Consider the following 26,493-nt stretch of genomic DNA (forward strand, 5'->3'; position numbering starts at 1 on the left):
AAAACTGCTTTGTTGGCTCAAACTAACTGTAGATAAAAAACACACCAACAAAATAAACGTTCATTAGATTTAAACTTTTAACAGTAGATGTAGGAACGGACAAGCTTTTAAATGTACAAAAATTACTTTGCAATCTCACTTAGTTGTACCTAAGGCTTTGACAGTTATCATTAACATCATTACAGGGCATTTTCGCCCATTGCCTTAGTAATTGGAAAGCCGAATACTTGGCAAGTGAGAATCACTCGAGTTTGAAAAAAAGGGAAATTAATAATATACTGAATGTCAGTACTGATGAACACATCTGTGCTCGGGGAAAAAAAATGACTCTAATGCCTACACAATTATATTCAGCAGTGGCTTTTATCAATCTCAACAGATTACTAAATCACAAAATTTCAGCATGGATTTAAATTAACAGGCAGCCCTTTTTTATTCTGGTGTCGCATTTGTTTGGCACAAAGACATGACTGTTAATGCTACGACAGTTTTTTAAGTAATCTATGACAAAATCACAGGGTATTAAAGTATGTGAGTTCAAACGGACTACTAGATTTTCAAGGCACTTGGGTTCAATAAGCTACATTTCTGAACTAAAAAGCATGAATAAGGAAGATCTTATATGAGCTAAAGGTTTTCAAAATGTTTGACAAACACAGATCCCAAAGATTCAGGCCAATAGCTTAATAGAGAGGATTGTGCCTCACCCCTCCAAGGTTCCCATCGGAGGCTGTGACAATCAGACGGTACTGATCTGTGGTCTCTCTGTCCAGAGGCTTTCCCAGAAGCAGTAGGCCAATCCTGCAGAGAGAGGTCAGAGAAGACACTTGTGTTATTATTATTACACGCTGACAACTAGAGACAATAATACAACCACCTCACAAAAAGAAGCAAAATATAGGGTTTTGGTAGTCATCATCCCGCATTACTTATTTGTGTCATATGAAGAAGGAGCATTCTCTAAAAGAGATTTGTACAAAAGATTTTAATTCTTTATCGCTGTTCCAACAGAGAGTGATCGAGAGGGCTGCACTTCAGAGTTTATTTACTTCCAGATTAGACAGATTTATAAAACACAGTCGCTGAAAGAGGAGGATAAGTTTTTGGCTTAGAGCAGGTGGGCTTTTAAATGCTTCCACTCTGTCTTTCTCTCTCTGTAGCCTGCCTCTTGCTCCCAAAGCACATGGACTACAGACAGAAAGATTCATGTTTCCTTTCCAATGACTGCAGCAGACTCAGTGGCCCTCCTGCTCATTCACAAGGTATAATTTGGCACTCTGGCACGCCAAACACAAAGTGTGGATGCATTCCCAAGCACAACGCTGAATTATCTTTGTTTGCACACACAGGCACACAGGACACGTGAGTGCAAGAGCATTAACACACACACACACACACACACACACATACACACACACACGCATACACAGCATGCACAAAACAATTTCCCTGCCACACTCAGGAGAGGCTCTGCCAGAACCACAAATGGAAGGAAAGACGAATGCATCTTAACGCACTGCTAGATTAATGCCTGTTGCAATTCCCTCCTGTCCCCCTGCTCCTTCACATTTCTAATTTAAAGCTTCTTTGGCCAAACAGTCCAAGCAGAACCTGGCCGCTGCCCTCCCTCCTGCCTCTCTGGCTCATAACCCTCAAACTGTAGAGCCTCATCTTTAAAGCCTGACAGGCAAATAAACAGAAACCTCGATCAACGTTGTCTATTTTTCAAAACACTTGCCCCAAGTTAAGGTGATCACAATGCTTTCAATCTAATACGTGTGATGATCGCTGGTTCAAGAGGCCAAATGCAGCTTTCTAAAAACACCATAAATATGCAGCACACCGTCCTTCACCGGCTGCTGTGCTCATGTTTATTTATACAAAAGCATGCCAGTAGAAAAATAGGCCACACTGTGCTCAATGAAGCTAAAGGTACAGGGAGCTTTGATGTTCATCTAATAATGAAGATATACAGTGATAACTGTCATAATTACGCTGATAATGATGATCTCGATGCTGACGATTAGAATGATTAATGTCACTTAGCCAGCTTGGGGAGTTTGTTCCTTACTACAGCTGGAGTGCTGAACTACACTCGAGTGGCTGGGTCTGAGAGGTTCACTGATCATGTGTGATAGCGTCCTGCCTCTTCTCCCCAGCCGCCGCAAATGAAAAGATGTTGTCAGACTGACAGGGTGCTGTTAACAGCACTGTCCAGAGCGACAATGGTGCAGGTTAGAGGCTATCCATCCGAGTCACACCAAGTCAATCTTTCATTCTGCTCAGATCAGGTCTCTAAATGGTCAATTGGACTTGATATGGGACTTGATGTACAGGGTGATAGTGCCAGGTGAGAATACTTTAAAGGGATACTTAGCCAATTTTCAACCAGAAAAAAACAATTTGCGCTTTTCTATTTCACACACAGCCTTGTTTTATGAGAAGACAATCTTTCCAGCAGTGAAATACTTCTTTATGATAAGATAAACTTCAGCTATTCCACAAGGGGAAATCAGAGACAAATATGTGACATAGATTTGTGCTTGAATTGTGTGATTTCAAACCCTTGTTATCAATCTAATTAGAACCGACTGTGCAGGGTATGGTCTCAAAGGGCTGTAAAAGGCGTACCTTCTTCTGTACTCTTTTTCAATTTCAGTTTCAATTTCTCTGTGAAGCAAGAAAATCGGCTGCCAACTGAACAATCAGTTGCCAACCGGAACCTGAGCACTGGAAATGGCTCAAGTACCAAAGTTGGCGTGGGCTCTAGGTTTTTGTGACTTTGAGGTGCTACAAAAAAAGACTTTGGCTTCAAATTGGATGTTCTCATCAACAATAAAGAATAGCAGCAAGATCTGCAGCTTATAGCCAAACAGACACTGGATTTTTGAGACTGTTATTTAAATTTATATTTTAATGTGTAAAAAATCTGGCCGAATATTGGCCGATAGCATAAAAAAATAAAAATAGCATTAACAATCTCAATACAAATCCCTTAGATTCATTCATTTATTTAAAGAATAGTGCCAAAGATATTTCTAAATAACTTGAAACACATTAATTTATAGACATTTCGTATTTATCACCCGACATATACACCAAGGCCAATATATGTGCGAAACACTACAATCAGGTTATACATTGATGCAGCTGATATGTATATGTATTGGGTCATCAGGAGGTACTTTTCTAGTACTTGAATATATATTGGATCTATTTTGTTCCAACCCGACACTGAACATAATATTCAAAGAGTCTGTAAGTACTCTGAACTGAATATGTGACACATCTTAAGTGGACCCACCACACCTGGCACTTCATTCGAAATGCTTGAGACTTGTGTATGATGTGTAAAACGCATCTAGCCTCTGCCTGTTAGTATGCCATTACTAAATGTTCTCTGTATAGCGCCTGGTGGCTGACTGAGCCACTGACTCAAGGGTGAGCCCTGCTCACTACCATAATGGTATGTGAATCTGAAGCAGTCCCACTTCTTCCATTTGGGAGAACCTGCCCAATTTATATGATGTTATAGACTTCAGAGCTAATTATTCATAGAACTGGATTGAGCCAGCACCATATGTAGCCTGAATTCAAACATGCAGCAAATGTGAAAATCTCTTCACTGAATCATATTGGAGTTCTGAAGGGTTGAACAATGAGAGCGTGAAGAAGGGCTCTTTATACTGCACACTTATCAAGCATACCAGCTAATCATTCTTTGTTTCATCATGTGCAAAATCAGCTCCGGCTTGCTGTATTATATTGCTAGGTTGCTGAGAGCTTGTGATGAGGTTGTAGTATATCTGCTATACGGAGAAGGAACTTTAGGTTAGGTTTATCTTCTCAACCAGATTTATGTCGTTTCTGGTTAAAGAGATTACAGTAGTAACGGCAGTATTCATAGTCTCCCATAATGTGATCGTATCGCAGTTTCTGCTTACCATTAAAACTATGAAGCCATAAAGTAAACATGCCTCCATGAAGCATTTTTTTTTTTAACACTGGAGCAGATTAAGAGTAAACAAAAGGCAGGGAAACACTGCTGCAACACAGCTCGTCCTTGGATAGTTTGGAGACTGAGGATGTAGAGAAAAGCGGCTTTAATCAATTAGTGAGAAACGTGTCTGGCAGGGTCCTGCATTTTTCAGTCTCCACACGTCTCTTCCCTCCATATTAGCTTGCTTTTTTAATGGTAAAAAGCACAGACCACTTTAATATTTCATGCCTTTATCTTGCGCCAGACTAAAGGCTTGCTGGGGCTGGCTTTTCAAATACTGATTTTGATTATAAAACGTAAGGTAAGGTAAGATATTTGGGGTACATTTTCTTTTAAAGAAATATGTGGTGTTTCATGCCCCGTCTTCTCTCAGACAGCAGAAGAATTAGAATGGAACTGAGCTGGAGAGAAAGAGGAAAAAAGACCTGAAAAGAACTAATAAAGTTTTATCACTCTGCCTTTCAGCTTCTAGGAGCTCTGACCGAATCGTCCCCGCTTGGTAAAAATGTACGTCTCTGATTGTTTTCATTAAGCTCATCAGTGACATTCATTATACTGGTACTCAGATGATACAGGAAAGAAACTTTATGAGCCATATATGAGTGTTTTGCAAAAAGTAACCAATCATATAACAAAAGACCTCTGATCTAAGAAACATTTAATTACGTAATAAATGTTACACGAAATTAATGAATGAAAAAAAGAAATTGATGCAAAGTGGTTACTTTATTATTATAATTATAATATTCCCAGGATTGTATTTATAAATCTGCACACTATTAACCTAATGTTATTATTTGTGTCCATACATTTTCCTTTGAGAGGGACTCCTCCTATGCTCTATTTCTGATGTTTCTTTCCTTTTTCTTTCCTGCAATACAGATTGTAAATCCCTTTGAGGCAAATTTTCTGATTTGCTTTTCAACTTGGTTCATTTGGGATTCTAGATGGTGCCAACAACCAGCGCCAGTGTTCATAAAACAAAGTAATGCATTGGCTAATAAATCAGCCAAAACCAATAATAGGCAAGTCAGCATCTACTCCCTACCATCACAATCCCTTCTCCTCTCATTCCCACCACCATCACTCGCTCTGGCAGTCTATATCATCAGAGGGAAGCTAATGATGATGGTCAGACCCCGGCTCTTCTGTCTCAAGGGCCTTTTCTGTTGCCAACACAGTGAACATTGTGTAAAAACATATCATTACTGTTGTCTATGTGAAGCCTTTTCACCTGAGAGAACAACATGACATACAAATGCTTATCAGAGACTTTTAGCTGAGCTGTCCTTGTCCATGTGATAAAGCAGCCACTGTATACAACAGCTTTGTCTTGTTCCTGAAAAACCTCAATTAACTCTCAAATTGATGTCAGAGTTTGAAGAGTGCCCTTGCAGAACTTTTATATCATAATAACTACAACACTTTGACAGGGGTTTGTTATTTTAGTTGGACTGGAAACTAGCAAAGCGTTTTGCAATCCCTTCATTCCCCATACAACTATCCTGTTCAACATTAATTGTGAGTGGGGGGGAATGACATATATAGACAAAGACATTCACACCAACAAACTACTCACAGTCTCCCTACAGTAACCTGCATGCTGTTGATCTTTTGAGAGACCCTGGAGTAAACCCACGCAGACAGAAAATACATACTCCTACTGCCCATTTCAATATTATTAATTAACAAGCCTTTCCATCCATCCATATAAATACTCAACCATCCCTCCATTTCAAGTGGGCCTTGATGAGATTACCCGTCTGTACTTGAGAAATATCTGGACTTACGTTTGAGAGAGGTTGAACACCTTCTGGGAATCCCCACTCAGAATGCGGTATGTGATCGGGTCATTTTCTCTGTCTGTGGCCTGGGGAAGGAAAGGGAAAGCAGGATCTTAAAGATAAAATAGAGCCATTAAAGTGACTTGAATGAAGGTAAGCATTATGTATGCTGGAGAGTGTAATGTGAGAGAAAAAGCAAAAGTATGTTGCTGGCTGGATCTACAGTATACCTTAATGTATTAAATATGTCGTGTGTGTGTGTGTGTGTGTGTGTGTGTGTGTGTGTGTGTGTGTGTGTGTGTGTGTGTGTGTGTGTGTGTGTGTGTGTGTGTGTGTGTGTGTGTGTGTGTGGTTTGTGGGTCAGTGACTCACCTGCAGATTGAGCAGAATAGCTCCTAACCTCATGGCCTCGCTGACTTCAAGGTTGTAGGTGAGCAGAGGGAAGCGTGGGGGGCTCTGGTTGTTGGGAGGCAAAACCTCAATGTACACAGTAGTGATGGAGCTCCTGGTAAAAAGAAAAGCACACATCAGCCCACTGACCGCACTTTTACAACCTGTTGAGCCACTCTGAAGTACTATGCCCAAAACATAATAAGAATGTTCAGAAAATATCATTTGGATTGCAAAAAAGAGAAAAAACTCAACGGGTTTTCATTTTAAGTGGGATATCAAACACAAAAGAGGCCTTTCATTCATGATTTTTATTGTTCGGCTTAAAATTTCCCTGCTTGTTCTCAGTTGTACGCATGCAAATGGGACTGACTGTGTTCATTGTTTACTCATTCATTGTGTGAGACATCTTTTGTTGAACTGTTATGAAGGCACATTCATTGAAAGATGATCTGACAAGTGCAGTTACCATTTAGTGAAGTACAAAGCGCCATTATGTCAACCTGTAGCCTGCTGTAGCTTGTTTCAATCCTGGCCAGCTTTAATGTGTCTTTGCCAGGCTTTGTTTTACTTGGTGAAATCAAAGACGCCACCTCTTCCACCCTCAACTACAATGTCTACAATGTCTATGAGTTTGTCTGTTTTGCTTTTGCACTAAATGAATTCTTTGTTTTTAATCACAAGCTAAACAATAGACAATGTATGAGATACCTCAAACCAGAATCAGTGTTAGATGGAGCAGGACCATCTGTTGTTTGAATCACAAAAGCTTGTGAGAATTGTAATGTCTTTATAATTCAGCCAAGAGAAAACTTTTCACGTCACCCAGAATCTTGTGAATTACTATGAACACATATTAAATAAGACTTGTGAAACAACATATGCTGGTAACTCCTCTGCAACCTTGAGTCCTGAAACAAGTAGAACAAATCTGCTTCATTCTATTGATGAAAACATTTTTAGTGTTCAAATAAATCAAACGTAAGAAGAGAACTGCTGTTAAATACCTTCTCTGGGTCTCTGGTGCATTGTCAGAGGCTTTGACAGTGAGTGCGTAAGATCGTCCAACAGTTAAAGTGACACCAGGCGCAACAGTGATGCGTCCAGTGCGATTGCTAATGATGAAATGTCCCTGGTCACCAGCCAGTATCTCATAGGTCACCAGACCATTCAGTCCCTCATCAGCGTCTGTTGCTGTTAACTGGAAGAACAGAGGGAGAGAAAGAGAGGGATACACATTGTAATACGTTGATACTTCTATCCATACTTTGTAGTTTTGCAAGTGGAGTTCTGCACAGCTGACAGCAACGTGCCTACTGAACCGGTCAAGCAGTACATATTTCTCAGTAGGGGGTTATGACTGACTTCAGTCAAGTTGCCAGCTCATAGTAGAATACATTTTGGTGCCCTTTTATGAACTAATAGAAACATGACCTTTGTTTCATGTGAAGATAGGAACAACTGGTTGGCATTTAGCTAAAAATACACACACTATTGGATTGCAATCTGACCATTTTTTTCCCGCTGGTTGCAATATACTCACCCCTTGTGATTACAGTTTAAATTGGATGGAATTAATTCCATGCTACCTTTTATATGAGATGGGTTAAACAGATGTGGAAAGACATCTGCTGAAGATGAAAAAAGCAAAATATAAATAAATAAATATATATAATGTCTTGCACAGTATGGTATGAAATGAAGGAAGCAGCCACAATTCCCTTCAAGCCCATTATTTAGGGCATCCCGCTGCTTGTAATTATGAACTCTGGTGTAGTTGGCTTCTTATCTTTAAGGCCTTGAAACTTTAATCCAAGCTGCCCAGACCTCCTTTTTCATGCTCCTGATGTTGGAGTAAAAGCTGTAGCATCAAATAAGCAGCAGCAACCTCCAGGGGCCTGCAGCTCTCATAAACGGCTTATAAAAATCGGTTAAGCGGTCATGCCAGACACTCTGTGACCCCTGGCCTCATTTCAGGGAGGGCGAAATGGCGGATTTTTAAGACAGATCAAACTTGACCTTTTCAGGCTCTGACATTTTTTTTGGAGATGCTGTGCTGAGGGGACAGATCAACTGAAGGACGAAAAGATCCTGCTCCAACTATTAAATACGAGACGATGAAATGATGGAGCTCCACATTAATAGATATAGCAGAATGGGGTTATGGACTTACATTGTGCCTTCCAACGTCCTTACACTTGTCCTGTGTATGTCCATGAAAGCTTGCTTTAGTTGGTTTTAGTATGTGTATATGCCAGTCTATAAAGAGGAACGATCCTGACCTTTAAAGCCGGTGTTCTAATGAAATTAAGCAAAAAATGTTTCTAATACATAACATGCATCAAAACAATCAAAAATCCTGCTTTAAAAATAATTTTAATGTTAGTGTAAAGATTGATAAATTGTCATCACTGATGCCTACCACAATGCATTCACTTCAGTCATGGCAGCAGTTGTTCTGCTGGGTAAAAGGTTTCCCATGCCTGTGCATTGTGGATGGAGAGAAACAATCTCTCCGACTCGCCTGTCATGACTGCAGATGAGACCAAGGGAACGGTAATCTGGCACCGGATTGTTGTGTTTTTTTTACTTTGAGAATGAAAGAATGTGTGTGTGAGAGATTCTGTGCCGGGACGGGGACAAAGACCGAGGTGTAAGTCAGGATGGCAGAGCAAAAGAAAGGCAAGAGAACGACTGTTGGATTGTGAACCTGTAAGACCGTCTCCCCGGGCTGCATGTCTGTGAAGACTTCAACGCTGTAGGAGACCTCAGGAAACCTGGGCGTATTGTCATTGGCGTCAATGACCAGGATGTTGACAGTTACTGGGATACTCTGCTGGACGCCATCTGATGCCACCATCTGTAAACACGAGAAGGAGAAAATACATATTGTAGCTTTAGAAACTGGAGGACAAGAAAACAAAGTCTGTGCCGTTGAAATAAATCACAGGAAGCTGATTATTTTATTCAGGCTTATGCTTTCAGGACTGTTTTTCTTTGATAAGACAACGAGTCAAACTGCAACTTGTTTCTGCCACCACCATTAAGTCACTCACACTTTGCCTTTGCATGTGTTTATTTGTAATACCCTTAATTGGAAGTGCCTTTAAAATAGATGAGAGGAGAGAGCTTGTAGAATATAAAGCCTGCCTAAAGGACAGTTTGCACACTGAGCAAACTGCATGTTCATTTGTCCTTGCCAGCTCTGATCTCCAGAACTTGGCAGGGAGAAAGAAAATGGTACAAGTTGAGCAACAAATGAAGTGTAGGAACAACAACTGTGTAGGAACAACAGCAGCGAGAAATCCATGTTTCTGTTGGGGAAATGGCTTTTCCACAAAACATTTTCACTTAGTGCTGAAATGGAAATTATGTCTTGCTGGTTTTGCTGTGCATCAGGACGGTGCCTTCAGTAGCTGCTTCACATTCACAGAGAAGGTGTTGTACAGAAATGCATGATAACATACACAACAGCATCTACTTTCTCTCACATCAAACAGTGTCTCTGTTTTTCAGCCAGCCCCAGGAGAGAGATGCCAGACACTTTTTGGGAGCCAAGAGAGAAAACGGATTTGGATTCACTGAGTCATCACAACTGTATGTATAGGTACTCCATACTTATACACATGCTGACACGTCCCTGCACAAACACTCACATACACAGAACAAATGGCAAATGTCAAGCCTAGCTCTTCATCCCTCTCTTCCTCTTTCACACACACAAACAGACAGATATGACACAAAGCATAAACATAATAATCTCTGAAGGCTGATATTTATCTTAATTAGAAATGTGTGCTCAGTCTCCCTTCAGTGCAGGATACGCAGGGTAATTATACAATTGATTTGATGCTAGCGTTCATGCAAAATTTCCCTCAATGACAATCTCTGAAATAACATCATCTTGAGAAAGCCAAAGTACAACTTTCAAAGCATCAATGCCATCATCGTATAAACACTGTGTTAACGAGATTTAGCAAGAACTCAGAAAACATTGCATTCACTTGACATATCTGCTGATATAGCCAATTACAACACCATAATCCAACCTTGCTTGGTTGTTAAAAGCTGTTAAAAGACAGCTGACTGAGAATTTCTTTGAACGCAGCAAGTTTTCAAAATTCATGAATCTTTCATTAAATTCAGTTTCTGGTCCAACACACCTCTCTATGACACAAGAGAAGAGACCGTTTCACTGGTCCTGCTTTGGTCACTGTCTTTCCCAACCAGTAACAAGGTGGAAAAACTGCTTTTTTATTCAGGACATTGTGCTGTGTTCATGGTGCCCTCTGAAAACTGCAAAGCCGAGGCACACTGCCAGCTCTCACTGTAATGAGCATTCAGAATGTATCCTGAGCTTAAAATAAACAAAACCAGCGTTTAAGATCCTCATTCCCCAAACAGGAGAGAAAACCACTGTATAATAAATATGAATGGAGGTTGTAAATAGATAAACAACCCTGTGCACATCAACTTTCCACACACACAGTAAACATATCATACCTGATATATAAATGTTGACGTCCAAACAAACCCCATCCAAACTTAGCATTACATCTGAATGTACAGGGATCCAAATCCTCCCTCTTCAGAAACTCCAACTCCAGAGAACCATTCCCACAGAGCTCTCTGTTGGTTTGCTGATGCTCTCTCAACCAGAAGAATACCCCTGGATGTAGTGAAATACTGTATCTCACAAGATGCTGAGCAGCAGCGCAGAAACAAGTCACTTTGGTAAACCACGCTGTTGACGTCAATGTAACAGCAGTAATATAAGAAACTGAAACAAGTCCAGTTAAAACACCATATAGCAAGAATATTAATAAAACATTTCAAAGATTAAGTAATCAACGACAGAATCCTAATGGAACATGAAGGTAGATGCAGAGTTCAGTTCCATCTCATATATCAAAGTATTAGAGAGTTCCCACAAAATACACTCTTAATATGTTGCTTTAAACGAATAGTTTGACATATTGGGTGCCTTCTCGCCAAGCGTTAGTTGAGAGATTTGTTAGTGTGAGTGTTTGAATTATTTGTAACCACGTTAAATTTGTACTGTAGAATGTATAGATATGGCACGACTTTCATTTGCACCACAAGCAAGTAGAAAAACACAAGCCAATTAAGAAACAAATTTATCAATTTGACAGGACAAAACAGAAATATACTACAAATACAAGCAAATAGCAAAACCTTCACATCAAAGTGGAAATTATTTATCAAGCTAATACTGAACAAGCCAATATGTCAAATAATATGAATCATACAGTCAAAATGTTAGGATTACAATGAACAGGTTTTTAAAAATGTAAAATCTATTGAACAGTTTTTATTATTGTATCAGACATTTTGTTGTTGTCTGTTGTGTTCTGTACAACATGCTTTTTGGTGTTTTCTATATTTTCAGCCTATTCGCTCTAGACTACATTTGCTGTCAAACGGGAGAATGTGTTTATTTACTTGCTTGTGATTTATTTGCAGTTTATTTTCTCTTTGTGTTGTCAAACTGGTGAAGATGGGTTCTTTATTTTTAATTGTGCTTTGTCTATAGAAACTAGTTTTCTTCAATTACAGTATGTAGCTCTAAATGGTGCAAAGTAATATCAACATAAGATACAATGTTTTTCTGATATGTTCCTGCGGTTTACCTTTTGATGGAAATTTGGAAATTCAAGTGAACAGACTGTTTACCTTCACTGCTATGTGACTCCTGATAAAGGTCATATTGCTTTACAAGTGTCATGGCAGCTTTGTATCTGCAAGTGCCTCCTGGTATAGAGCTAACCTGTGACTTCTATTAATATACGCAGAATAGGAGACGTAGGTCGAAGGGCTGTAGTGCTGTCTTGCAGAGCGCTTCCACTGAATTCTGGGCCTCACCGTGAATGTATAGGCCATCTGCTTTTCCCGGTCCACAGGTTTGATGAGCTTCAGGTGGCGGATTACCCCAGTTGGGGTCAGGCTGAAGATCGTGGTGTAGTCATTCAGGGTAATCTTCAGCATAGGGTCTTTCGTCTTCCAAAAGAAAGATATACAAAAAGAAATACGTTACCATAGTGACATGAGTGTTTCATCATATTTTTTCCAAAGCCGCAGCTGTGGGGCTGAGAAAACCTATCAAACAGTACATTTTGATCTGTGAAAGAGTTGAAATAGTAATCTGCTGGCAGGTTCCTCATCAGTCTTCAGAACACAGTGGAGGAAGAGCTGAGGACAAAACTAGAAACCAATGTATTTTTAACATGATAGTCTCACTAAAGAAAAGAAAAGAGGAAATTACTTCTGCTTAAATGACATAGACCCATTACAGCCTCGGCTTCTTTTCAGGGAAAAATATTGTGCACATTAAGCGGCCGTTAAAAGGTTTGAGTTCTACAGCTTTTGTAACGTTTTCATATTACATTTTCAAACACTTTCAAAAAGAGACATTTACTAAAGATGTGTCATGTCTGCCGTGCTAAGACCCCGTTAACAAATAAACCTTGAGTTCACTGTGGTCCATTGCTGCGAGTCGGCTTCGATTCACATCGATCAATGAATCCTCTTTAGAGAGTTTGGTAAACATCAGGACTGGGTGGCTTATTGATTTTCATTATCTCTGTTTCCACCCCACTTTGATTTGTTAATCTTCTCCAAAGACAGAGTAAAGGGATATTTTGAAAGATGAACTAGAGGTAGAAGTCATTTGTTTTGACTGTGGGTGCGACTGTTTGTTTCCACCCATTCAAATACAAATATATCAGTGCAGTCAGGGTACAGGGGAATTCAATGCGTTCTACACTGTGACTGGTGACAAACAAACAAACATGCGGACACACAATCACACCGTTTGTTAAATTCTATTAAAATCTATTAAAACACCCACTTCATCCAACTACCACACAACCAACAATACATTTATTATATAAAAACGAAAATCTTTTGAAAGAGTATAGTCGGAGAATCATTGTATAGCTTTTTTACTGAAGAAACTGCAGAAACACACAGCAAAACATCCATCTGCATAGAAAGACGAACAACACAGCACAGCAAAACACTCCAAACACACACTCCCATTAGGATATAAAAGTCAGTGCATCAGCTGGATTAATCTACACACACCAATCATTACCGGAGAGCTGCAGAGCATTTAATACGCAGTTTACGAAATTTCGAAACAACAGAAAACATATAATTTCTGCTGTTGCGAACACACTGGAAAGCTGACAAATAGTTGTTTAGGATGTCTCCAGCAGTGATGAGTGCTCTCGGTTTGTGTGATGCATGAATATAAAGTAGGGATGTCCCGAGACAATTTTCAAAGTAGGAATCAAGCTGATCGAGGCTTTTTTAATGGATCAGTATTGGCAAAGTAAACCCTATCCACTTCTGATCTTTTGTTTATAGTAACTTATTGTGCTCCAGGTATCCCGTCCCAATTTTAAAATGTACAAAAAGCTGAAACCACTTTTAATGCGTAGCATAGAGTAGGGCTAAAATATTTATTGATTTTCAAATCAAAATCATTATTTCAAACAATGCAATTAGTTCTGCAGTGTGCCCGACCCAGGGGTTTAAACTGTTGTTGGAGATGAGCCTTAATTCATATTCATTTGCAGTGTTATGTGTATTTTGCTATCACTGCTGCTGATTTTGGTTTTATTATTATGCTTTTGTCAATTTATTACATATCTCCACTTCTATCTAGTTGGTTTTCATTATCTTTATGATATCAGCTTTTGACTTATTAGAGAGAAAGAGAAAACAAATTTCTTGCACAATTTATGTTATCTATAGGGTGAAGTAGTCAGTCAGTATCATACTTTTAAATTAATACTGATAATGCCACGGACAGGGACTGTCATGTCCATCTCCATACATTAATATGAATAATAATAAATTAATAATAGTGGGATTTCTTATGCACCCACTTCCACAGTTACGTCCACCTTCGCAGTTCAATTCAAGCCAACTCTGAGCTGCTCAGCTTCAGGCACGCTGCAATAAGCTACTCTCTCTACTTTTGAGGCAACTGGCAGCTCATCTATAAGAGGCTTTATGGTTTTACAAACTCCTGTCATCCTCCTTATGTGACAATTATGCTCACCTATCAGAAGTGGCGTAAGGCGATTGCTTATACGCCCACCAACAACTAAACTTAACTAAGGCTTTACTTAAAAATGATATCAGAAAAAGAATAGCAATCGTAATATCTGTCAGAAAAATATCAATTCAATATTTTCCCAAAATTGCCCAGGACTAGTTTATGGGCAACTAAACAGCAGACATCTGATTCAATTATTGATATCCAAACTAATATTTTGTCACAGCGGGCGAAGAAAGTACTTTTCATGTACACAAAACAAAACAAAACAAAACAAATGCATTGGACCTTCAGCAAGTGGAGATGAAGATAAGTTCTCAAAATCCTGTCCAAACCTTCCCCACACTGACACTCCTTCTTTCTCTTCATTTCAAGCTATCAAGTGCTGCTCTATAATGCAGGAAAATATAAATATTGGAATAATCCCTCAACAGATACTCAATATTGAAAAGGACAAAAATTTTAGATAAGGAGTAAGAGAAAAGAACTTGATCGGGACATCCCTAAATTACACTCTGTGTGTGTGTGTGTGTGTGTGTGTGTGTGTGTGTGTGTGTCATTGCACCTATAAGCAACCCCCTTTACCTACAGGTGTATCACCAGGAGCCAGCTACAACAAGGAGAAAATAACAGCAGGAGAACAACTCGTGAATGTGCGTGTTACTTTTTGTGAGTGCACAACAAAAACACATAAATAAATGTGGACCTTCAATCAATATTTAATCAATGCACTACGAGCGCTTGGTGTTTGTCTGGAAACACGCATGGGTGGACATGTGTAAAGTGTAGGCAACAGTGAGCATGGCCGGATAAAGGCCCTTTCTCTCTACCTCCTCAATGTCATTATCCAGAGCGATGATTCCCAGAGGGGCAGTGAGGTTGGCACTGGCTGAGATGGTCGTGCCCACTGGGGAGGACTCACTCACATAGCCCTGATAGGTGACAAACTGGAAATATGGTGCCTGGTTGTTCTCGTCCAGGATTTCGATAATGAGGTCAGCATAGGCTGGGAGGGGGTGACCGTTGTCCTGTTCAGCCTGAAATGAAAACGAAAAAAAAGAGCAAAGAGAGAGTGAAAGTCAAAGACCAACAAGCCTGTAAGGAAGTATTAATTTATTGCTGGAAATGTATTAGGAAGTACTAATAAGAAGTTGGATGATGAAAGTTATGCTGTCCCAACTCTTACGCAGGCACAAAGACAGAAAGACATAATTTCTCCGAGTGTCATTTTAATTACAAAAAGCTACATTGACTAAATTTAATCAGGGGTCCACTTTGGATTAGGCCCTAGTAATTACCAGAGCACTTAACGCAAATACCATCATTTGTCGGGCAGAGGCAGTAATTAGTGGCTCTTGCTACACCGTCGAGTGGGTGACCAGTGATGGAAGGAGGCTCGATGAAATATTACTCAGTAAGTCAGTGCCAGAATTGACTAATAAATGAGGGTTCTAGCACTTGTGTCCAGCTTGGACTGTCTCCATTAACTCGACTGAGCTGAATCCTGTGAGTTTCCGTACAGTGTCTCTGTTTTGCCTAAAAAGCTTGAATGAACCATGGAACAGTCTTATAAGACAAAATCCTAGTTGACATCTCTTCGGAACATTAATATCTTTCTCCAAAAACTGACATGCAGCTTCCAGCCGTGGAACACAATATATTTAAATGTCACATTGCAAGTTGATATAAATAGTAAGATTGATATTTCTGAATCAGGAAAAAGTCAGTTCATAAGAAAACCAGCAATGTGCACCAAGATATACCACCTGTAGTCAGTATACTTTCTTAATCTAAAAAATATTACAAATACTAAAACATGCAAGGTCACTGGACAAACTATATGTTACAAAGCAACTTGTACATACATTTCCAGAGCGATACACAACAAGGCATTAATGAAATGTTGACTCACCTGAATCCAAAACCGGTTTGTATTTGTGCCATGTTCACTGGAACACGGACCAAACTGTTTCGCACAATCACCAGAAAGAAAACAGCACTTTCCCCTCATTTTCCAGCACAGTTGGTGACATGACTGCTTAAGTAGCTCAGTACCTCACCACAAATCAAAATGTGTGTTGTCCAAGCTCTTCAACTGCACTTCAACCCGAGTTGTGAATTAAACCAGCCCGGTGAGAGCAGAGCAGATGAATGTGGTCTGGCCAGGCTGTCACTGCAATCTTTCCCCTCCACACATATGTCACTACTGGCTCCCACACTGGGATGCTTCAGAAACATTAAGGCTTTGAAAATACAGATGGAGAGGGGGGAGTGAGGCGACATCAGTTTAAGCCATGACCTGGAACTAATTTTGCACATTAGCTCAATTTCACTGGGCTTGTGTTGCAGAGAACCGATTGCAACAGGAGAATATAGTTCAACAGCTAAACAGGAAAGGGCTTGGGCCCAAAAAAAAAAAACCCTCTGTATTTTCTCGAGAGTATATCGCATGATGCAGAGCCCTGCTACACTCTTTTGCAGTTTTGGCACATCAAGTTGAGTTTCACTCCAGTTGATATTTTTATTGGCATCACTATGTAATGCCAGCCTATCTTTTCCAAACATCTTCTACCTTTTTCCCTTATCTGAGTGATAATAAAGCACCCCACACTGCACTGACCCGTAGATCCAATCTGCTCACACAAAACACCGGAGGGAAAAGTGGTGTCATTGACAGACAAAGTGTGTGCGCCCTGGCTTCTTCTCGGCTCATTTTCTCGACATTGACACACATTTTTGTCTGCGAGAGAAAAGACGGGATGTAAGTTTACAGTGTTCCCTGGTGATTTGGCTCTTTAGCGGTGTCCCTATTTCTGGGAGGCAGAGCTAAATGACCTGTGCTCCACGGATACAACACAGGAACCTGGAGGAGATTCACTGCTACCAAAAGTCATTGTTCATTAATCTTGATTCCTGTCCTGACTCAATCATTCCTAGAGTGCCATACTGGATCTCTTTTTTTCTTTTCCTTCATCTGCCATTGTCACTTGTTTTAACATTTCAACACAGACATTCTGACTCGATCAGGATAAATCATGACTTTTGAAGACCAACAGATGTGTTTTCCAAAATGTGCTTGAGATGCTGCAGCTCATTCCATCACTGCTTTTTTATCTTCTAAAGCATAAGCTATGTGCACCACATACTGCGCTGCATCAGAGCCCTCTCAAGATACCAAAGTCTAATTCTCACTTCCCTGCCCCTTGGAGTCCTTGAGCAACGGTCCCTCCCCCTCTTTATGAGTGAGGTAGATAAGTCTCCTACAGTGCCATCCTCCACAGCCATCTCTCCATCTATCTTGGTGTTTTCCTGCTCCCCCTTTGAACTCTCTCCATTCCCCTAGCTATGCACAATCCACCTGAAGAAATGCAAAACGCCTCTCATATGATCCATCTCCCGTCACCTTCTTCCTCTCGTGGAAATCAGCTCTTTCCTCTCATCTCTATGCTCCCCAGCTATACTCCCCGGTAAACAGCAGGTTACACGGCGCTCAGAGGTGTCTAGAGGTTAGTGATGGCTGGATTGAAAGTTCATCTGCACTGCCGCTCTGCACCAGCAGCACCGAGGCAATCCCTGACTCTGCTCTAAATTAGGATTCAGGAAAGCGCAGCAGCCTCTCCTCCTGCTAAGTCCATAAATCATAACATCTTTTTCGCCCCCCAATCTCCAAAACAGCTAAAGATAAGGTTAACGGCCTTCAGGACTGAGGTTATCTAGGTGAAGAGTGTGCATGCTTAAGTTTTCCAGATATAAATTAAACTTAAAGAATTGAGGTGTTTCATAAAACTTTGCTTACCTACTGCAGAGGCAGCAGGAGTATCACTATTTTACCTTGAGCTGAACCCTGATTAAGACAATCAAGCTCAATCTGGTTCAGTAAATTCAGGGTTTGTTTATATTTTGGCCGATGGATTTCCAATTTTAGCTATTTCTATCTATGCTTGAAAAATATGTAGATGAAATGAAACACAATAAATTCCCAAGTAGATTTGCACTCAACAGTTTTTTTCTGGGGGTTTAATTTAAATCAAAAGTCACACAATACATAACGATCAGTATAGGTGATGTTTTGTGACCTTTGACAAAATAAAACTAGCACTGATTCAGAATTGTATTGTTTACCTTGATGATGAGAGTGAACCTTTGATACAAGTCCCTACTGATGGGCTGCAGGACACGCAGCTCTGCAGTGGTTCTATTCAGGGAGAAATAGTCTGGATATGTGACTGGATGACCTGCAATAAAGAATAGAAACATTTACAGATTTGGATTCAGTGCACTTTATGATAAGATCAAGAACACCTGGATGAATATCCCAAGTCAAGTCATGGCTTCCCAGCTGAGCCAAAGAACATCAGATGTGTAAAATAAATCTAGATACATGATGAACCTACCAATTAGGATGTAGTAAAGAATTCTAGGTCTGTCTGATGGAGGCTGTATGTTTCTGTCCATGTCCACGGCCCGGATTGCAGGGGTCACATTCAGTGGGTTCAGTTTGCTCTGCAACAAGAGGAGGGGGAGTCAGTCAACAACACAGCAAGACAATCAGATGCAAATCTGTTTATTTTCTGTCGACTGGGAAGTTGTTGCCTACAGTTGCACAGATATTGTCTCCTATGAGAGATGATTATGCAGAGACAGACATTTCAGTGTCTTATGAAACGGAAAATACCAATTGGATGGGATATCATTAGCCCTGGAATACATATTGTGTGCGGTATATGTAGATATTTTGGCTGCTGTATAATCTTATCTGACGTGTTGTATATTGCTTGCAACTGTGCTCCTCCAGATAGAAACAGCTCTTTAGAGATGCTTCTCTGGACACTCTCTTCCTAACCCATTTAACTGTTTTCTGCTTTTGAAGGGGATGAGAGGAGCTGCTGCAATTCGGCATTTTTGAAGAATATTGAGGCTTAAAAAAACAAAAACAAAGAGACCATTTCTGCAGAGATGCACTGATACCGATACTGATACCTCAAATATCTGGATTGGTGACAATCGGCCAATCTGGTATCAGAGATCAATATAGTAATAGATAAAATGTTATAAACCTGTTGTTTAAAAAATGTAGGAAAGCAATTATTAATCAAGCCTGATGTTTCCTTAAACATAGAAGAATGAACTCAGTCACTTCCACACAGTGAGGCACACAGCTTATTAATTAAACACTTGTATCCAATTGGGGACTGAGGGTTGGGGACTGAGATAGTTGAATCAGTGCATCCCTTGTTTCTTATTTCTAATTAAAGAACCAAATTCCTGATTTAGGCCAGTAATAATCCATAGCACACTATCCACTTATTTGGATATTTGATTAGTAAGATATATTTCTCATATGCATACTTTTGAAATGCCTAATAGAGTTGCACATTGAGGATAATCTGTTGTGGTGCTGCAGGCTACTTTCCTGTTCATGCATATTCAGACGTTATCAACACTAATTGCCCAGCTTTGCCTCTAAACCTTTGCACCAACATATGGCTAAGTGGGAATATGTTTAGCACACCACATTTAAGGATACCTCTCCTCATGCAAAATGCCTCAATATGGCTGATACAGTATGCGTGAGTATGCTAAGAGGCCTGCGCTAAACTTCTTTAGCATTGACAGGCACATGGCTAACAGCTCTTTGGCAGAAAGAATCCCTCCTTGAGGAGGCACATTTATATCCCTCAGCTCTGGAGTAATCCTTACACCCCCTCCCTAACCAGCCCTCTCGCTTTTACAATGTCTGGAGGTGCGCTAAATCAAATCCCCCTAGCTCTGCACAATGATGATTAGCTATAATACCCTCCTCTAGCAGTCATTATCCATGGGGCTCCAGAGCCCACATTATATCCCCCCAGGGCAAAAAATAAATACAGATCAACTTAATAATGCCTGTCTAACCATTGTGATTAATTACAATACACTCATCAATTATGAGAAGACAAATCTCCCCATGGACAGATATGTTAGCATAATGGTTACACTGCAGAATGGAGAAAAATCCAAGGCCAGCAAAAAACTGACTGATAACTGCAAAGTTATGAAATTACATCACACACAAGTAATGAACCAGATGCGATAGTATACATACAGTAAAGGGATGTTATATTAATGTAACGTCAGACTTTATTGGCATGAAGCTTTGGCAGGATGAAACCATGCAGTGTTTCCAGGGGGAGAAGCAGAAGGACAGGGGAAAAGGGTAACATTTTCTCACACTAATGAAAAAGCTTTGGTTTGTGCACCCGCTGCTCCCAGGTCCTGCATACTTAGCATTCTGCAAACCTTTTATCATAAATTATACATTACATGGGCAAACTCTGAATAGAAAGTCTGGACAAACAACTGTGGCAGCTTCCCTTCTCTCTCTGTAGGTCTCAATCTACAACCAAAATAGCTCCTGTTGTGTCATTATTGCAGGCTTCTGTGTTAGTTAATCTTTCTCTGTCTCAGTTCAATTTAATTCAGTTCTACATGTATGAAACGCGTCAACCCACACACCTAACCCATGCTTGATGCAGTGTTTTCCAAATATTGCTTCAGATCAGAATTCTCAGCTATGTGTATCCTATTGTTTCATCACGATTCAGTTGGTGGTGCTAATCAAACTATAATTTAGTTTGCCAAGCTCCAATTAACAAAAGCATCAAAAGAACCTGGCCCTTATTTGTAAATTGAGCAATTCTACGTATTAGGAAAATGCTCTGACATCACAATTATACGTTCACATTAACAACATATACTTAATGTGAAAGTATTATTTTAAAGTATAATTATGTTCTGTGTTTCATGCAGTATATGATACTGCAACGACTGCAACAAACTCGTAAACCTTCCTGCTTTGAAGACACAGCAGTGCAAACCTTGATCCAATACAGTCCAGTAAATCCAGTCCAATCCAATCCAATCGAGACTTCTCCGGTCACAACCATTCAATACAGTTCAATACAGTCCACAGAGTAGTCTAGACTGCTGATGAGGACTGTGTTATACAGTTGAAACCCCGAGAACAAGTATGTTAGTAGAGATAAATTGTTTGTCAACTGCTGCTCCCAAGTTAGGGCTGGGCGATATGCAGGAAATACAATTTTACAATATACCAAATACCTCGTTACGATATTGCTGGGTTGACCATTGGTGCTTTAATGTATATGATATTGATGTATTGCCCAGCCCTTGAGGTGCTCATATGGGAAATTAAGTTTACACATCTACAGTTCCATGACTACTGATGACGCAATCTTCTGATGAAGATAATGTGATATGAAAGAAACCTCCAAAACAGCACTCAGATGACCTTGATGTGAGATTGTTTTAAGTCTAGTCTGGTCAAATACAATAATTCAGCATAGTCCAGTTCAGGTAATATCCGTTCAGATCTTGTCATGCAAAGAAACACACAGTAGATATAGATTTCTCAAGACATATATAAACTGTTTTTAGATAAACATATAATTTCTATTGGTGAATCACCTTACACTCTTTAACTCATAGCCCTCTTTATTTTTCTTGCCTCTGTGAATTCCAGTAGTGTTTGGCTGTCATCCTAGGTCAACTCAGCCTACAGCTCTAATTGCTGGTCCAACAGACCAGAAAATGCCCCTGGAATTACCATGCTGAGACACAACAGCAGAGCTTGCTCTGCCTACATGTGTTGAGGCAAAAAACAAGGTGTAAGCGGTCAATTAGGCTTTTTAACATGCTGGCATAGTTTAACATTTAGCAGGAATATACATGTGTAGTACAAATGTATCACAATCTGAATTATGTGGCACACGCACACAAGGGATGACAGGAGATGAAAACACAACCTGCGTGCATGACAATATAAATATGCACATACTAATAACAGGAGGAATTCTGTTAAAATGACCTTGTGGAAGAAGCAGCGTGTTCACAGTTGCCTGTCAGCCTGGTTCTTACCGGTTCAGTGAATTCAGGGATAGCAACACGGTAGGTGAGGGGGTTGCAGTCACGGGTGTTGTTGACCAAAATGCAAGGCAGGAACATCGGGCCCAGGTCGTCTCCATCCAGAACGTCCACAGTCAGAGTTGTGGTAGCAGTCCGTCTGTTGGGGGGGTACGGAGCGCGGTCCTGGAAGATGAACAAGCGCTTTCAATTCCAACCTTCAATCTCCCAGACGATTTGTTGCTTTGTGCAAAAGGGGCTATACACTGCTCGAGCTAAAATCAATATAACATTTGAAAACCATGACAGATTTCTGATGCTGTTTTTGAGCATATGTTACAGTTGCTTGCCATTATGGAAGCCTACAGTCATGCATTCATTCTTCTTCAGGAAAGGGTATTGGAACACATGTTCTTATGCTTTCGGTAGAACATGAATTAAATATTTTCTGCAGTAGAAAATTATAGAATTATAATTTTTGGATGTGCTGTTATGACCGCAAACCATCATCACTTCTTAATAACCCTGTTTGATATCTTAACGCAATAAGGAAAACTTGTTTATATAAGACAGAAAAATAAACAATTTGAAAAAATTGTTTGTAGGAGCGTTTTGACATAAAACACCCAAACAAATTGCTTTTTTTTATGACAATATACATTATTTGTTAAAGCAACATGTTAGATGTTAGAAGTTAGCTGACTGATTTGCTTAATGTTTTGCTACATAATAAATTCATATGTATGTACATGTAAGAGATGTTATGATTCAAACATTAAAACCCAACATCAGACCACTTCAAACCAGATGGAACATTATGACTCTACATTCTACTTAAACATTTATTCGCAAGGAAATAATTCTTGCTAATAAGACATATCTTTTCAGCATCTATCCTTAAAGAGCTCCTCCTGTGGTATCGCTGCTTCCCTAAGTTGTACCCTGAGAAGTGAGCAGCACAGCACTTCAAAGATTTGCACCGTTAGTATAATTGAACTCTTGCCACAAGCAGCATATAGTTCTGGTAAATACCATGTCTTCTTTCTTTCTCTACTCTGACGTCCTCCTGCAAAGGAATATAAAAATCTCCCTGGAGGACCTCTTGCCAGAGTAAAGGGTTGAGTCTTTTGCTCCCTCATGCAGGAAATGAAGAGGATATGGGTTTACTGCTTAATGTTTATCTCTCCTGCAGCGATTCTTTTTTATAGTAAAGGGTGTAATATTTGACCACTGCTTGTCAAATAAAATGGTTATGTAATCATTGACTGGTAAGTGATTATAACGATGTGAATTATAATTACTGTTGCTTTAGTTTTTTTGTGAAGAAAGGCTCTGTATATTGAGACTCACAGCTTTCAATCAATAAGGTTCTGAAACATCCAACACTGTTTATATAAGAAGGGGGAACCTTTAAATCCCAGCTTGGGTGTTTGGCTAATTGAAGTCAAATTCTTGGCCAGTGGCTTTGCGGTAGCTCTTGGTCAACAGACATTTACTGCCTAGTGGCTTAGGGTAAAGACTAGAAAAAGAAGCCTAAAAGTGCCTTCATTATAACTCATACCAAAATCATTAGGATTACTTGTTTAACATTATCTTTGCAGACATGTTGCCCTGTGAGAGTGTGAAGGAAAATTCCCACTCGCAAGTAAAATCCATAATTATGCATACATAATTAACTCTGAATTGCAAAGTTGCTCTGGTAAATACAGACTACAAACAGTTATCAAAGAATGTCTCAAAAACAGCTTCAATCACTTTTAACGAAAAAACTAAGTAAGTAGTACTTAAACCCTGGAGGGTTCAATCATCTCTGCTTGATATTGCTGACCGTGAGTGGTCTCTGAATTAGTATTAGTTAAATGGGAGTTAAAATTCTTGTTTGTAGGATTCCCTTACACTGACTGGCAAATGAGAAATCTCTAATTACTTCATGATAATATGTAAAAAAGGAACAAGAATCCAACTTTTGACTGGTAAAACTAATAAAAATGAAAAAGGATGATTTGCTAAATGATGACCACATTTCTGAAAAAAAAGAAAGTACATGCCAGGTCTTGCTTTAAAACTGGACCTAGCGATAGAAATGATTCAGTGTATTGACTTGAACTCAATGAAGCAGCAAACTATTGACCTCATGTTTATAACATCAGCCCCCTAAAATAGCATTGAAAGATCTGAAATATGGTTGAAGTACTGTTATTTTTAGGCCACAAAAAGCAGCCGCTGATATCTTGAGATATCGGCTTACTGGCATTGTGAGTTCTTCACCTTACACAAAATGTATAAAATCAGAATCTACTTATAATTTGCTGACATGAGCACGTATTGGTCTTATTGGCTAGCAATCTAAAGTCACTTACATTGGCCTGGACCAAAACCAGGTAACGAGTTCTCTCCTCATAGTTTAGCCTCTCTGCCAGAATAATGTGTCCTGAAAGGGTGTTTGCAACACTCACTGTTCTGTTTGATGCCTGAAAGAAAAAGAGAGTCGATAAGACAGGAAGAAAGGTGGATGTGAGCAATAAGTCATGACTCTTGAAGAAATTTACAATGGTGTAGAGGGTGTTTATCATGGCTTGACTCGTCCATATACCGGGTCATTGGGGTTGTAAAGGATGCCGTATTCAATATGTCCATTGGGCCCATCATCAATGTCGGTAGCTCCATTACTTCCTGAGAAGCCAGTGAAAATGGTCGTTCCAACTGGTGTGAGCTACAGAAAAATATGAGAGCGGGGAAAAAAGAAAAGTCAACGGCTCAAACAGCCTGCTGTGAGTACAACATCTACTTACAGCAGAGAGCCTGCCATGCATATAGCTATTACTGTGGCCACCCAAGCCCATTAGTACACAAAAAGGAAAAAATAATATCTAAAAGAGGAAACATTGCAGTCTGCAGCAGTCTGAAGACTTACGTGCTGACAGAATCACAAAAAGTAAGTATGAGAACCACTGCTTTTCCCCAGAGCCCTCAGCTCTGGTCCACAGGACCAGCAGCGAGCAGGAGAGCTTGTTCAGAGGAGAAGTTGACAGCAATGTAGAATGACTCATTATACTGCTGGGGCAGCTGCATGTGGCTAGGATAACACACTGTGACAGGAACTTCTAACGTGCAATGTACACAAAGTGTAAACCACAGATACAAAGACGTAGTTATTGAGCAGGGAATTATCTCCTAATCACATGAACTGTAATTTCAAAAGATTTGATGAATTGCAGGTTTGTTCTAAAGGCAAATGGTTGTCATGTCTTGTGCTGACAAGAAGTAAATAAATAAAAACAGAGGGGGCCACAACAAAGTTTTTTGAATGCTTTCCTGACCTGCAAGTTTCCATGAATACATACTGTTGAGATCAAATGTACAAACTTGAGAAAAAAGAACAAATACGTTGACTGTTATGTCTGAGAGGGAAGTAGCACTTGGTTCGTACAGCCACATTGTACAGAATTGTTGCAAAAGATGAAGATATTATTTAAAGTATCAAATATTAAACATAATAATGTGTATTCAACAAGAACCTAACTACTAATTAATAGCTGCAGGCAGTCAGACAGTCACGTTCCACAATAAGATTGAGTCAACAACTTAATTTGACTCTTCAGAACCATGTTGACAATCAACCTTCATGAGTGTGATTTTAATATTTCAAACTTTGGTGACCACACTGGTAGTTTAAAAAAAAAACTGACTTTGCCACTTTGCCCTCATTTGTGGATCTGACTCAGGGACACAGAGGTGAATGGGCTGAAACTTATACACAGGCTGCACCGTTTTTCGCTGGAATTGGCCCATTTTTCAAAATAAACCCAACTGGTCCAATCAACAATTAAAACATTAAAAAAAACAGGAGTCGCTCCCTTACCTCGTTTACGGCAACATAGTAGCGTGGCTGCTGAAAGCGAGGGGTGTTGTCGTTCATGTCCCTCACAACAATCCGTACCTCGTGGAAAATGACCGTACCAACCAGCTCATTGGTGCACTGGACCTGAACCACGATGGTGGTGATGTAGTTGGGGGGCTGAGAGAGAGAGAGAGAGAGAGAGAGAGAGAGAGAGAGAGAGAGAGAGAGACACTTCATTCACTGGAAGATTCACAATTAACCCTTTTATATATGTTGGAATTCCCTTTCGAACAAACAACATGTGTACTTCGTCGGAGATAATCAAATGAGAGTCGCTGCACTGACCTTCACTGGTTTCAAATACTCCAAGTAATAAAGCTACCTAACCAGTATGGCAAACAAACAAGACATACAGATGATGATCAAATCAATAAGACAGAGGGGAGAGAGGTTTTGGCAAAGAAATATTTTTACTAGCATCCAACAGGGT

At 39.8% G+C, this 26,493-nt stretch overlaps 1 protein-coding gene across 1 annotated transcript in view; it reads right to left on the bottom strand.

Moving 5' to 3' along the window:
- The window catches only part of LOC129092135 (protocadherin-15-like), a 130,135-nt gene that overhangs the window by 69,565 nt on the left and 34,077 nt on the right, over positions 1-26,493 (bottom strand). Inside the window, exons 4-16 of the mRNA XM_054599942.1 lie at positions 26,025-26,180; positions 24,756-24,875; positions 24,523-24,633; positions 22,178-22,348; positions 18,655-18,763; positions 18,383-18,495; positions 15,091-15,297; positions 12,058-12,192; positions 8,885-9,034; positions 7,182-7,375; positions 6,157-6,289; positions 5,791-5,870; positions 708-801 (exon numbers count right to left, since the gene is read on the bottom strand). Of these exons, the coding sequence (XP_054455917.1) occupies positions 708-801; positions 5,791-5,870; positions 6,157-6,289; positions 7,182-7,375; positions 8,885-9,034; positions 12,058-12,192; positions 15,091-15,297; positions 18,383-18,495; positions 18,655-18,763; positions 22,178-22,348; positions 24,523-24,633; positions 24,756-24,875; positions 26,025-26,180 (1,773 nt within the window). The remainder of the gene's footprint in view (positions 1-707; positions 802-5,790; positions 5,871-6,156; positions 6,290-7,181; positions 7,376-8,884; positions 9,035-12,057; positions 12,193-15,090; positions 15,298-18,382; positions 18,496-18,654; positions 18,764-22,177; positions 22,349-24,522; positions 24,634-24,755; positions 24,876-26,024; positions 26,181-26,493) is intronic.

This window comes from Anoplopoma fimbria, chromosome 6 (assembly GCF_027596085.1).
Source record: "Anoplopoma fimbria isolate UVic2021 breed Golden Eagle Sablefish chromosome 6, Afim_UVic_2022, whole genome shotgun sequence".
NCBI lineage: Eukaryota > Metazoa > Chordata > Actinopteri > Perciformes > Anoplopomatidae > Anoplopoma > Anoplopoma fimbria.